Genomic DNA, 15,889 nt, shown 5'->3' on the forward strand with positions numbered 1-15,889 from the left:
CAAGTGACTGAAGGAGCGGTATATCGTATTAGTGTACTCAAAGGGTGAAATGAATGAATACATGTACCTTAGATTAATTGAGTTTTTTGGCAGTTTAATATTGAGGAATGATATGGGAATTTACATTCGCGTCTTTTACGTCGTCTGTTTTAAAACAAATGCATCTCGTGATTCCGGGTGGTGACCTGGTTAAGTTAACGTTTTACGCAAACCCTCGAGGTGTTGAGGTTCTCTTATGTAGTGTGTTTAATTTGTAATTATTTAAATATATATCTTTATCTCATTATTTATTCCTACAACAGTAATAAGAACTGTAACGGATATTTGAAAAAATATAAGTATGCGATATTATTTTTTAGAAAGATAAGCGATTGAAAATTTAAATAATATTCATTTTAATGTAGCCAATCTAATCTTTCCGTTGAGACAATATGTAAATATATTATTACACAATAATATATTAAAATAAACCCAAGTAAACAAACAAACAAACAAACAAATAAATAAATAAATAAATATATGAATAAATAAATAAATAAATATATGAATAATGAAATAAAACCTTCAGCGAAAGAAATTCCAATTCAATATGTCTACAGAACCGTTAGCAACTTCAAGTGATATTTAAATTGTAATCCTATGCAATTGCAATAATTTTTCTTATAAAGTAAATCATTTTAATTATCTTCCAAAATTAAAAATAAAATTTCGAGTCTTCACATTTCAAATAAAAGATTAGAATAAAAAAATATTGCACGAGTGAAAGCTTTATCTAACAAAACTGACTAAATGTCAATTACAAAATATATAATGACAGAATCAATCGCATAAAATATTTCAATTTTATCAAATTGATGTATTACGTAATAAAATAGTAAACTAGAGATTTTAAAATATTTTCAACGCCATCCTATCCAGATCTTCCGCAAGATATTCCTCGCGGTTTGTAAAGTTGCGCGTCGATAATTACGAATTCAGAAAACGGAAGCAGTTCCGTATGTCGAGACGTTACACACGGAAGTAGTGAACGATAAATTCCAAAGGCAGAGAGGGCCGGGCCGCTTCATCGTCGCGGCTCGAACCCCGAGAGTCAGATCTAATCTGCAAGTCTAATGCACTTCGGCGCAGCGCTGACAGATTCACCGAAAGTATTTCTCGCGATAAGGATCTACGACGAGACAGCATACTGAGGATCTTCTTCAGCGTCCCGAAATAGGAGCCTAAGCGTTAATTGCGAGCTCGAACCTGCCCGGCACGGCGTTCCCCTTCACGATAAAATAATTATCCCGGGACATTTCGCCGATTAACGATTTTTACACGGCCCGGAACATTCTTGCCAGCCGACGGTTGCTGGTAAATAAATTTGTCTGTGCAAAATAATTATTTAAGATCCGTCCGTTTTTAGATGCTTATATAAATTTACCTTTCTACATATTACGGTTTAGAACTCCGCGATCATATTCAATTCTATTATATAAAACAAATTTTAATAGTGCAGAATTTTAAAGTCATTAAAATTCTCTTATTAGTATATTTCTCAGTTTCTCAGAAAATAAAATTTCCTTATTCCTATTTCTAAAACGTAGAATAATATTCCCACTCTCCATTTTATCCACGTCAGCATATTAATGTCTTATTCGCTGCTCATCGCAAAAAAGTATTTCACATTTAGTAGTTACAAATCTCAACAGACAACCATCTCACGTTTCACAACAAATTTTCAGAATCGTAATCCAATCTTCAACACGTTTTTGTGCTTTAAAGAGAGAAAAAAAGAAACAGATACCAATAAAGCAGTGCCAGTTGTAACGCCGATTATAAAGCGGCGATCAATAAGAATATGAATTAGCATACAAATTCGCTGTCCAGTCGGGCTCCCAAAGAAAATACATTTTTACCATTCTGGTACAACGGGTCGGTTCTATTGGGCCGAACAGTTCGACCGGATGAATCCATTGACCATTGTAAAAGATCGAAAATTACAGTGAATGGAAATTACAGGGATCGAAAGGGTACCAATTGAAAATTTTACTTACGACGATTCTGTTGGGGGTGACGTCCAAAGGTCGTGCTCCGAGGACAGGGGTGGCCGGCGCGCTACCCCTTCGACAAGCCTTCTCGTAGGACGTATCTGAAACACAACAGGAAACGTTAGGTTCTCGCCGGGTGGCGGTGGACACCCGGGGTGGACATTAATTATTGTATCTTGTTTCAAACGGGAATGGCGATTTGCGTAAACCGAGACCACATTGTAGAAATAATTGTGCTCGTCACGGGATTCCACGGCGCTGTGAAAAAAATGGCACCTTCCGGGCTCGTTTTTCATTTTTAATTGCTTGAACGTTACTGAACGCACGGCTGAAATCGTTTCTCGCCCTGTACGCGCGCACACGCCAGGCTGCGAACTAATTAATCTTCTGTCATGCAAATTTTTCATGCCTCAAGGAACGCAACACGATAGTTAAAATTATACGATAGATGAAATTACATGTTATGATTTGAACGTCCGTGATCAAATTCAATTATATGATTATATGAATGCGTGATTACGTAGCAAGTGGGGCTGTTGCATTCGTAAGAACAGAATTCGATGGAATGAAGGTTTGGAAAAAATTAACTGACGTTATAAATATTGTTATGAGCACGATAAAAGACCTGGAAAGAGGAAATATAATTATGTCTAATTTTCCTTTCCATAAATTAGTGTTTGAATCTTGGAATTTACATAAACATTAGCGGTCTAATGGTAACGGGGTTGTAATGAAATGTTTGAGGTTGTTCCTCGGGTTAATGGGAAAGCGATGTCGGTTTTAATGCCGATTACATAATGTCAGTGGATTTTTATGAGTCTATTTCGTAACTGTATGAAGTTCTTAATGACAGTTTTGTTGAGGAATGTACGAGGCTGTTGAAACCGTTTATCTCAATCGGATTAGAGATATAAATATGAATTATAATATTTCGCATAATCTACAATTGAACTGAACTTACGAAATACGCGAGCATCTAAAATTGAACTCATATTACGTTTTAAAAAAAGAATTAGATAGGACATTTAACACTCAATAAATTTAATGTAAACTGTAGTAACTTTTGTTTCGATTATATTTACATATATCTGCTTATATTCAAAAAATTTCGTTATATGAATGGAAACTTACATTTTACATTCAGATTAACAGTTGTCTCCGTCAGCTATAATAAAGATTACCTTTTTTAAACAATACATAGTAAATAAGTAAAACTTCTAAGTTTTATAATTCTATACAATATTTCACAATACTTTGCATTCTGTATTTATAATTACGTTCCTGATTTGCTTATAAGTTTTATGAAAAAAAACCTTTCTAAAGAATCGAATGAAACTTGAATCTTTAAACTAAACTTAAGTAAAAGTTAAATTTTCATAGCACCGTGCACTATATAATCATCCAACACGAGAATAATTCGCAGACTTACCATGATCGTCCGTTTCCTCAACAAAGATACCTATCAATTAAATTTCACCGAGCATTAACACGCCTGTCAATGATCTCTCGCGAGCAAGGACACCGTTCGATGACCCTACGTGTCGTTATTAATTCAGGAAGAGGAAGAAAAACGCATAGAATAGCGAATAAAGCAGACTTCTGGCTGTTTGATCGGTTCGAATTCGGTCAAGGCACACTAGTGGGTCGAAATCATCAAATACTAGATATTTCATAGAAAAATAATTTTTCGTTTCTGTAGTGTTATACTACTTTTCTACTTCTACTATTATTGTGGAACAAATTTGGTAATATGAAATCATATTTTGCCTACAATTCAGTAAACTTCATTTGAAAATCCCAAAACTTAATTAAAATATTCTTTAACCAAAAATTATTCTTTCGGCAAATGCCTAGTGTTTGACGATTTCGACCCACTGTGCGGCATGATTCGAGCAGTGATCCGACGAACCTCTGGTGGATTTCAATGTCGACACCGGCGCGCATTGTGTCGTCGGCAAAGGCCATTCAGGGCTCTTGTAATGCTGAGGTTTCATCGAAAATGCGATAGAAGCGGTGACAATGGCGGCGGACCGGCACGCAGGTACGGCGACCGGTCACTTTCATTCTACCCCGGAATCTTCGTGGACACAGGAAGTAGTTGTTACGACTGGAGTGCTTGTAACGTGATACCTGTTGTTATATACCAGTACCTCTACTATACGAACGATGCTTCGCGATTTAAAGTTTTGGTTATGACCTGTGTGCTAGATGGGAGTTGGACATAGTTGCTTTATGAATTTATGATTGTAGTAATCCTTGGCAAACTTATTCTTTCGTTGATTGGTCTGTTTTTATAACTAGTATTTCTGTTATTGTACTCTGTTATATTTAAGCAATTTATTTTGTATATTTTATGCATTTAAAGTTACAGTAATGCGTAGAATTCGTAGTTTAATAATAATGCATGAATGGTGAAATTGAGTTATTTAACTGTGTGATTTGTAAGATATGGGTTATCGATTAATTAAATTAACCTTACAATTATTTATTGAAATTAAGGAGCGATGAGACAATTCGATAGAAACAAGTTTAAAAAGTCTACTAAGAAGAAGCAACAGTAGAAGTAAAGTTTCATTATAATCTTTTATAGTAATGCACAATTCTAGCTTAAGGAACTCCCTATTTTCTCAACTTTTATACATTAGAATTCATTATAAGTAAGATTCTGTCTAATAGAAGTATCTAATACATAATAATTAATAATAATTCACGAGAACGCGATGAAATTGTCAGTTCAACACAAGTATACATTCACTTTAAAGATAAAACTTCGAGCAACATCGATTCCCATTGTATCGAGCTACAGAATAAATCTTCACCGCACGTCTCGTTCGTTACTGCGAAGCTAAAGGGTCAATCAAGCTCCGCTTAGAAGCGAAAATACCAAGGAGTAGCTCGCAAATGATCCGATACCGTTCAAGGGTTAGATCGATAAAAGGCAACCTTCAACGCTACATGAGTATATATCGAAATAATAAGTGTTGACGGTTTAAACGTTTCAAAGCGATCAATTTAAAAGCCATTCTCGAGACGACATTACTTTGTGTGTCGCCGTGCTTTCCATTTAATCCAGCCCAACGCCACTCGACGTGCTCCAGCGAGTGGTGTACCTACGTAATGTACTTTGTGCTCCCTTTCCCTCTTGCCCCCTTCTCGTTGTCGTGCGGACGCGTTCCGGTCACGTTTCCGGCAACGGAAATCAGCCGCAGGAGAAGAAGAAACGAAAGCAGCCCTGTAATTAACGCCCTTGCGAGGACCCAACGGGGCCCAGACCTTTCTCTCGGCCTCTCTGTTTACGGTCAGCGGTTTAAACGCTTCTCCTGGGCACAAGAGTCTCGAGTTACCTTGGCCCTTTCTTTATTTCTTTCCTTTCTTTCGTTCTTCGCGGACTCCTGCCACCCTCCCCCAGGTTCTTTTTGGTCTGATCCTGGACAATGAGAATTCGTGTGCTGCTTACCGCTAACGATCTGTTCGCTCGTTGGGGTTTCTGCCATTCGATTATATTCTCAGTTGAATTTGAAACTTGGTCCTCTCTCTATCTCTCTCTCTGTCTCTGGGATCCTTTGGTCGCGTGGGGTTATTCATTAGCGCGCTGCAGACCCGTTTTGCGGTGGTAGCTTGTGGTCGGAGTTAATGGTGAATGCGTTGTTGAAGGATGTTCTTCGGATTGATGGATCGTTCTTCTGGTTTTATTTCGTTAGGAAGCTGGAGCTCGAAGCTGGAGTCTTGAAGACTATATGCATCTCCTTTGTTAAGTTATAACATGGCTGTATTTAGTGCTAGTAACGTTTTCACGGTACTGTGAACTTTTATGTGAATATGAAAAGAAAATTTTACGATGCGAGGAATAAAGATTGAGATGTTTAGGAATTCTTTTAAGTTATAATATTTTTTAAGTTAGAGTTATGTAATTAGCGTATACACTTACGTTTAATGTGTTTTTTGTCTTTTTATTAGTTGACGGTGTTAATGATTTTTAGATGTATCAAAGTAACAAAAAATGTTTGACGAGACAACCAATGAAGGGACCGATATTGGATCACAAAGTAAAGATGATCCGAGTGAAATCAGATCTACTCTTCACTATCTAAAAAAGTAACATAATATTGACAGCCTGTGGCCGAGTCAGAACACCCATCAATGTCATTCGATGCCTCACAAGTGTTTAAATTTTAGACGAAATTACATTGTTCGATCATTTCAACTAATTCATGAACAATTATGTTGTAATTAACACCATAGAAAACTGTTCATTTATTGCATAAATGTGTATATGCCTATTACCAAGTATATAAATTAGAAAAATAGATATTTTAGTACTAAATGTATCAGAACGTGTAAAAGGTAATATATTTCAGTAATTATCAAAAACATTATAAAGATAAAATTTATGTTACAGTATAATTTCCACGAAAATGTACAAATGATTCCAAATTTTTAATCAATATTTAAAAGTACTTCTTTTCAAGCAATTGTCGGATGCATAGCTGTTTACCACCGTAGAACGATTTATTTCGTTCAACGTTGTCCGCAGAATAAATTGATCACGCTGACTCGACCGCAGGATAAACTGTCTTTGTCAAATCACGTAACACTTTCGGGCAAAAAGAATCCAGAGGACAACAGAACGGGAAAAAACCGTTCCTGATCGCATCTTGAAAGTCCAGTTTACTGGCGGATAAGGAAAAACCAGCCCCCGAACTGGTCGCTACAACGAGGCACGAATGGAAAAAGGCGACGCACGTGTCGCGACTGAATGGCTGCTTTCTTTACTGACGACCTGTGACACGAATTCAATGGCGTTCGACAAAGGAACGGAGGACAAAAGGCAACAGGCGGACTTCTTGAAACTGATAGCGCGACGAATGACCGGAGAATGCTGTTTCTTGGTAACTTTGTGGCCGCCGATTGTGTATCCTTCAGCTTGCACTTCGTTAGCTCACGCCATGCTCGCTCTGCGGTAATGTACAGTACAGGGTGATACTAAATCAGCATCCCGAAATTTGCGAAAGCACATAGTATTTTATATATATTACACGATAATGATTCGATAAAATTGTTGTTGCCTATTTCAAAAATGTAAAAAATATTCTAATGCTAGAATTTTAAAATGTGTTTCATTTTTTGAGAAATTTTCATGAGAAAGTAAAAATGGATTTTTTTTATAATAAACGAGTATCTTATCTGTTTTCTTTCTTACTCTATTCATGCTTACTCAATGTTCCAATTATACAATTTTGAAAAAATTCTAAACACTTGTTTCTTTATGTTGTCCTACACATTCCATCTATTCAAAACAAGTCAATTCCAAACAGAAACACCATCAATGACTCCGTTTTCAACAAAAATTCTCAAACAATGATTTTTAACCAATGTTTGACATTTTCAACAATTTCAAATGCCCATTTATCAAACATTTTACAGCTCGAAACCAACGAGAAACTAATGGAAAGAACGCAACAGTTTTGCAACTTCCAAATTCCCTGATAAACGAATTCTAAATAGCTCAACTCTAAATAGCTGAAGGTAAAAAACTATTACAAAAACCGATACATTTCCGACCACACACGCACAACTTCGTACCCGTACACACACACACACACACACACAATGCCTTCGCATAGAAACGCGAACTGCGCGTGAATAGCTAATTGGCCGGGCAGAAAGGGCACCGGTCCGCGGCTCGGTCGTGGACCCTTTTCCCTGCGCGATGGATGCACGGTTTAACCGTGGGGCTGCAGCTGCACCGCGTAGCGAGAAAACGCATCTTTTGTGCACGGCTCGAGTGCACGGAGGAGGCGGTGCACAAAGAGCCCTGGTTCGGACCGTCGACCGGCGGAATCAATTGAAATTGAAACGGAATGAAACGAAACGGAGTCACGGGCACCCCTGCCCCAACGCTTCCCCCCTTCCGGCTCCCACATTATAGCTACCGTTTACCGAACTATCGTTGACCACGTGACGCAAGTCACGAGTTATTAATGACTCGCATGCTGCGGCACGCGAAACCCTTTCATCTCTTGTCGATTCGTGATATTGGTTCGTGCTACGCGGGGAATCGATCGACAGCCCGTTCTCTTTCCGTTTAAGCTCACTGCACACGTTCAAATACATGTATTTACACGGAAGATCGATTCCTCAGAACACTGTATGAATCGCAATCGCGGATTTTTGTATGTAAAATCGTATAAATCGGAAACAAATCAAAGTGTGTATAATTTAGTCAATTACACGTCTAATTCATTTATTTCGACGCAAAATGAAAGTAAAATACCATGAAAAATATAATTCATTTTATAGAAATGAGAAATATAAAGTCTATAAAGAATAAAACTAAAAGTTGAACGAAGAAATCAAGGGAATATACAAGTTTAAGGAAATTATAGATACAAAAATTATAATTGTTTACTGCTAACCAGTAAGTATGACAGTTTTAAAACTTCCGATTCGAAATAGCACAACGATACAGACCTTTCTGCTGCTAACGATTTACTGAGTTTTATTGCCAGTGTTGCCAATCGAATGAAATTGAAAATTTACTATAGAAACATGTGCGTAGCAGAAATTGTTATTTCTAACATTTTTGTTTTTAAATCTGTTATTTTAAAAACCGCATAAAAGCGAAATCGTGTAAATAACTGCGATGCATGCATCGACTCCCAGGTATCGTGACACATGTTGCAGTCCTCGCCAAGATACAGATCGTAAAATCAGTCGAGTGTTAAAGTAAACGTGTTTTAAGCGATAAGACAAACGAACTGACAGAAATATAATCTCCTTGGGACTCGAAACTGTGATCGGCACCTTTGATATGGATCGAATTGACTTTTTGCACTATGATTTCTTTTACAACTACGCTCAATAAAGCTACTTCATTGATTATAGTTCATTAGAACAAGTAAAAAGTTTTACGTTTATTCTACGTCTACGTTACTGTGAAGCATGACGGTTAGTAACAGGAAAATAATATTCAATTTGGATTTGGATTAAGTGACATTTACATTACAAATTCTATTTGAAATCTTCTCTACGAGTCTGACACAATATTGTAGAGCAACGGATTAAAGTTTAAATTCTCGCAGTCGAATGCTGCTGTAATAGCAACAAATTCATAGTTTTATTGTTCAAATAACGAGAGATTGATATGTGACTTTTTTTCTTTTATAGTATTTAAGACTTCAGAATATGCAGAATTCAGGTTTACATTAAGAAATTTTTGAACACGAAGGGTTCGTTTACGATTTACGTAGTTTCTCATCGGTAAATCTCGTTCAGAAGAAATTTGCTTCATACAGCAACGTGAGAAGAATTGACAATGTAAACAATGCAAACAGACGCTGATGCAGAGTTGATGAGGTTTAGAAGTTGCCGTACGCATCGTTACATGTTTTAATGTGTGTAGGGGGCTTTACGTTTCCGTTTCTGAAACGCGACATAATGGGATTGGGATAGGGGTGCGTTTGTCGGCGTGCCCATTAGCAGGGCGTAACATAGTAACCCAGGACAATCAAGAATTTCTAATGAAACTGAAACGACCGGTGGTCCACAGTTCGTTAATTGATATGTCTTGGTCAGCTCGATATGAGACCTTTCTTCTGTTGTCGATTCTATCGCGGGGGGTAGTCGCGGGGTTTGTTCGCGATCGTTTAGTTGTTTGGACTGTTGCGAACGTTGCGCCGGGGCCAATATGACGGTTTAATGGTAACATTTGTGTGGGATTAACCCCTTGCCATATTGATATCTGGCTAGAATTGCTGTGGGGATTTGGAATGGAGACATGTGATATTGTTCACTGGTTCTTTGAACTATAACGGAATACTATTAACTCTTTCCGGTCTTATTCTCTGTAGGCATGGCAATTATATTGGTTGAAATTATTTTTTTATAAGATAATAAATAAAATTAGCAGTGTCGTATTTCAGCGTCTAAACGACTGTTGCACGTTCGTGCCATAGTTTCTTTGTGTTTAATATTTTGACGTATCATAGTTCTAATAATAAAGTAATTCTAATTAAGTTACAAAGGAAATTATTAAATAGGTTGTTGATGTTGCGAAATTTGCTTTAGTTATGCGTTGTCAATTATTTTGTAAGGGAACTAGTCTGCAGCGACTAGATTTATAGTTCTTATCTTTTCCTAGTTTTTATTTAATACTAGGTTTATATCGATTTTGATTGATGCAGCTGCACGAGTATGTATTCTAATCGTTTATTTTTCAATCTCTAATTTCCAAGATCTAAATGAACGGACATCTATTTTGCCAGAATCAGCAGAATAAATTGTACAATAAACATTCGTAAACTTAGTATTAAAATTCTTCAAATTTGTCCTGTGGGTATAGTCTGCCAGTATAAATGAAGAATATTATTCTATAAAAATTCTAATGAAATTCGTGTGTACCAACGTAATTTATATAACAAATATTAAACAGATGAATATGTATTAAGAAATCCTGATGTCGAAACAGGAAATGGATAAAACATTTGAATATCTGATTAGTACATCCAAGGAGCCAGATAAACAGAGAAATAAGAAGTGACTAGATGTATAAGGTATTCCCCTTAAATTTTCCACTTTCTCACCGTTAACGATGAAAAGAGAGGTGAATGGATATCCAGCAGGCGAAGATTAAAATCATTAGGAGCCGAAGAGCCATTACAGTAACAGGACATAAAACGGAAAAGCGTCGAACAGTTTGAAGTGCGAGAATTCAATCGCCGCTGGCTGGTCGATGCTCAGAAAAATCTAATTAAAATTTAATTGAAAGAAATAATGTTTCCGTCGTAACGATCTAACAAAACAGAAAACATCTGGCGCGAATCGATTCGATTTCGTTTCGTCGGCCATGGAATGAAGAAAGAGAAGCCGCAGCGGAATCGCGGGCCATTCAGTGGTCAACAATGCACGATTGTGCTTCTCGCAGGCCGACCTCTTGCATTCCGTTGCATGACGTAATGGCCAGCTAGACGCTACCGATGTCGATTGGATTTTCGGTGGGAGAAGCGAGCCGCTCATTAAATCATTTATAGACGATCTGATTCGTTGAAGCGGTCACCTACAGGGAGACCAATTCTACACTCTTCAAATACTACAATCAAGTATTATTAGAATTTCGATACCACTGTGATTTTTACCTTTACTTTGTGTTTAAGAATTTTCTGTCAATTTTGTTAATTTGTTTGTCATCTAAACAATAATCCTTTTTATTCATGACAGGGATAAATGTCACTAATAATTACCTCATATTTTACACAATAATCTACTTTTCACGTTTCATAATTACTTAATTGATTACACTACTGAAAAGGAAAAATTGATGTTTGACGTTAATCGATATTTTTATTGGATATCATTGTAGCATTTATACTGCTGTGAATATTTATTATATTGTTAAACAGGAGGGACAAAATTCTTTGTAAATAATCATACGATAATATACTAGTGTAATATTGATAATAAATGAAATAATAGTAATAAATTGTTCAATATTAAAGTATCTTCTTGTTTTTTATATTTTTTTTACATTTGTTATATTTTTGTATTATAAATAATTGCTTGTGTAACATTTATTTCTTCGCATAATGAAATAAACAAGCCTAAAACATAAAGTTCGTTAGAATTACGGCTTCAACTACCATTATCGTATTTATTTTCACTTTATTCTACCGATTTCACGGAAACCCAAGAATAAACAGTTTTCATAAATACTGTTAAGCTTCTACCGACAAAGCTGCACCTTCGAATGCAACAGTGTGTAAGTACGCTATACTCACACACTGATTCCTGTGCAATTGCGTGTACCCTGACAGATAAGATCACGATGCAAAGCTCGTTGGCTGGTCGTGACAAGAAGTGGTCGCGAATTTACGAGCCTGATGTTGTTTCTCGCCACTGTCTTTAAGCTCTACGCACAACGGAAACATCTCAGACAACTTATCGAACCATCTACAATCGAATTTCTTCAATTCTGTATCACTAACTCGTTCGAATTTTGCAAAATTCAGTTTCGCTAAATTTAAACTGAAACTTAAACTATAATCCTTTTAACCAATGGATATTTATAAAAAAATATTTGACGAAATATTCTTATAATATTTCTATAATTAAAGCCCACTCGTAGATCACTTTATTAAGGAAATATTGAAACATATATCACATTCGATCCATTTATTCTGAGACAAAGCGTGACGAATTTAACGACACACGTGCGTCATCATCTAGGTTCTCAAAAGAAAACCCAAAGACTCAAATGTGAATCACTCGGCGTGAATAAGTTAATCTAAAGAAGGAAATCATATGTATTATCCCCTAAAGAATTAGAAGAAAGACTTGGATTTCATATGCAGTACTTTTAAATTAATGGCACATGATTTGATTTCTTGTAAGTATTATTATCATGTAAAATACTATCTACAAAAGGTATAAATTGATCACTGATCGCGATGAAAATCGCTGTTTCCTTTTATTTTTCCGAAGGTTAATTTCGTAAATGGAGTTATCATTACCATAGTCACACTTAGGATAGAGTTGATCAGGACACGAAAGTCGATATTCGATTGCAGAGTAACAAGCGGTCGCAGCATCGGTGCTCTATCATCATCTTCGCGTAGCCGGCGTTATTATAAACTCAACTGCGACCGAGATAAGCGCTTCTCGGGTCGGAGACCCGATTGTCCGCGCTGATAGCGACGCACCTTTAACGCTGCGCTATTCGAGTCGCGCGCTCAGACTTCGGGGCATAACAATGAACTTGAAATCGTGACTATCTGTAAAAAGTGTTCCTTTACCCTTTCTATTTTTCGAAAGATCGTTTTTCAAATACGATACGATAAAATATTGAATTTTCTAAACTACATTTTATACACGAAAATGATATTATATGAATTATTAATATAATATTTAAACATTAGATTGAAGTAACAAAAATGATTCGACAGTATTAAAAATGAGATGCTTAATGTAAAACAGAATTATTTTCAGTTGCACATATCGGTGAAAGTTGCAGGATAAAGTTTCTCTGAAACGAATGTGCATGAGGTTATCTTGTTTAACACTATTCCTACCGCGATCAGTCAAATGATTGTTTTTAAAATTTCGATTAGAATTTCCCATAGACAACGTAATCGAATCGCCTTTATACTTCACGACTTTTCCTAAACTATATGTATAAATCATATTTCAATATTAACACCTTTTTTTATTGTTTATTTTCTGAGAAAAATTTGTAGTCTGTCTTACCTACCACGACCGGTCATTTGACCGATAGAACGATTTATATCTTTTTGTAATAGTATTTTCTCAAAAACTCAGTTCCAATACTATAAAGTCATTACAAACGAAAGGTAATGCAGTTGTGGCATGATTTTAGCCAAAAAGTACCTTTCAGGGACTGCATTAAGGTACTTCCAAGTGTTTACAGTTCTCGCTCGCCTATCAGCCTCGGTAAAATCGGTAAAATCTAAATGTCGGAGATGGTCTTTACAGGTATTTTTCAATATCCTAGATTTAGTCGAGATAAATGCATGGATTTTATATGAAGAATCCACGGGAGAAGAAATTTCGAGGCAGGAATTTTTATTTCAATTGGCAGAAGAACTTGCCATTGAATATCAAAAAGAACTAAAGTTAGTCAAAGAAAATCAAGCAACACCCGTCACAAATAGAAGTACAGGTTCACGCGAACGGAAACCATGCCAAATAAGATATTGCACAAACAATAAGACTAACAAAATTTGTCTAAAATGTAAAAAGTACGGGTGTGGGAAATGTACAATCGATAAACCTATTTGTAAAAAATGCGGTGAAAACGAATAAAATGTAAATTATATACTTCTAAATAAGAGAAACTATATTAGTATACTGTCAAATTGGCTATTATCTTCATTCTATATTAAAAAATATAAGTTGCGCTAAAGAGCAGTCATTTGACCGGTCGCGGTAGGAATAGGTATACGTGGAGTGTCGGTAGAAATAGTGTTAAATACTTTGCATAAACACTGATAAGATTTGTCAAAAATTGAAAAGGTATAAATATATATATATACATTATCTCGCTTTGAAATTATTTAATAGAGTAAAAAAGAAATATCCGTTGATCGTAATGACAAAATCCTTAGTTGAGAAATTGAAAATTTGATATAGTTATTTAACAATTATTCGGTTGATAATTCTGACCTATTTTACATAAAAATATTTTAACGCCATAGCGATTACTAGACTGTAAATGTGAATTCACTTGATTTTGTAATCTCATACACCATACACGACTGTCACAAGTTTCAAAAGAGAAATGACTAAAGCTCAATCCTTTAATCGTATACTCCAACTTTCATTAGACACACATTTTGCACTATCATACCAAAACTGATAAGAAAAATAATAAAAATTTATTAAGTCGTCGTGCTATAAAAAGAATTCAAAACGCGTACCTATTTTCCAAGATTTAAAACGAGCATGTTTACTTGAAATCAACCGAATTCTTGACGAGGAACCCCACGAAATACCGATCAGGCAGAATAAGAACACGAAATTGTAATGGAATATCTCGCCTACTCAAAACTCGGGACGTCGAGACTATCGAGGACGCGAATGGCTGTCAAAGCGGCGCAGAAATTTCTGTCTCGCCTCGTGGCGTCTCTGTTTCTGCCCGCCAGTGAGCCCCGTCGGCGGCAGGAAATTATTCAGAACACGCGAAATCCAATTCGCGGAATCTCAAAATCCCGCGGAAAGATTTTCCTTCCACATTCCGCGGAGCGTTTGGCGAACAGCCAAGAATTTCTCTCCGCTAGATGAGGGAGTTCTTCAGGGGACAATGCACCAACGGAGGAACGCTCCAGCCGCTTGCAGAATTTCTTTTAATAGATCACCAGTGAAGAGGACCTCGAACATTCTGGACCATGGACGGACTCCGCAAACGGAAGTATTAGTTACGGGGACGGAGCAAACGCGGAAAGACATTGTGCGATTTACAGAAGCAGAAATTGAGATCAACTATATAGTGAGACGCTGTTCAGAATTTTGTACCCATTTTCTTGTTAACCTTATGGTAACCCTATCTACTATATTCAAGTTCAAATATTAATTCATACATTTCTTACTAGAAAAGGAAGATTTATTATTCATCGAATAATTGGGTGAAATAATTTTAAATAACACATTCGAGTAAAAAATAGATATATTATAAAAATTTGTATCAAATTTTTAAAGCTTTTGTTTCCAAAAATATAATTATTTCATAAGATATATTGTAGATATAAATTTAGATTATAGTTATTTAAATGTAGGTTACATTTGAGATGAAAGTAATTTATTTTAACATTATTAAAGTTTTTCTGTAATAACATCTATTTTATTGTAATTGTTTTCAAAATATTTAATAATGCATAATAGGTAGTTATTAGTGAATTGCAAATCTTCATGAAAATGAAAATTATTTAAATATAATTAGAAAAATAGTATCACGGCAGAAAATCATTTTCCCTAACAACTACTATTAAATATTATTAACATTATCATTATTAATCCTTAATGCACCGAAAGTATTTCAAGTTTACTTATCGCCAAAAAATACTGTAACACAGATAACAAGCGGAAACAAAATCACAGAAGTGATCTAGCACGATAATTAATGTGCTAATTGTAAATATTACAACAATAATAGTAATGAAAATAATAAAATGATTTTTGTCGCCATATACGCGGCATTGGACCCAGTAAATAAAAGTGACATGCCACTTATATGGCAGCATTGGTTCGTTAAGGATTAAATATTATTAGTACACTTTGAATACTTCACAAATTTTTTCGTGTCGTGTCCATTTTGTGCAATTTTGCATTTTAAAATTTTCTATAAATGTATA

General features: G+C 35.7%; 1 protein-coding gene across 3 annotated transcripts in view; it reads right to left on the bottom strand.

Annotated features, from left to right (window-relative positions):
- Nucleotides 1-15,889, bottom strand: part of LOC116428867 (Ras GTPase-activating protein raskol) — a 116,071-nt gene that overhangs the window by 33,552 nt on the left and 66,630 nt on the right. For all 3 annotated transcript variants that reach the window (XM_031981038.2, XM_031981037.2, XM_076372020.1), the window contains exon 2: nt 2,037-2,131. In XM_031981038.2, coding sequence (XP_031836898.1) covers nt 2,037-2,131 — 95 coding nt within the window. The remainder of the gene's footprint in view (nt 1-2,036; nt 2,132-15,889) is intronic.

Source organism: Nomia melanderi, chromosome 11, assembly GCF_051020985.1.
Source record: "Nomia melanderi isolate GNS246 chromosome 11, iyNomMela1, whole genome shotgun sequence".
Lineage (NCBI taxonomy): Eukaryota > Metazoa > Arthropoda > Insecta > Hymenoptera > Halictidae > Nomia > Nomia melanderi.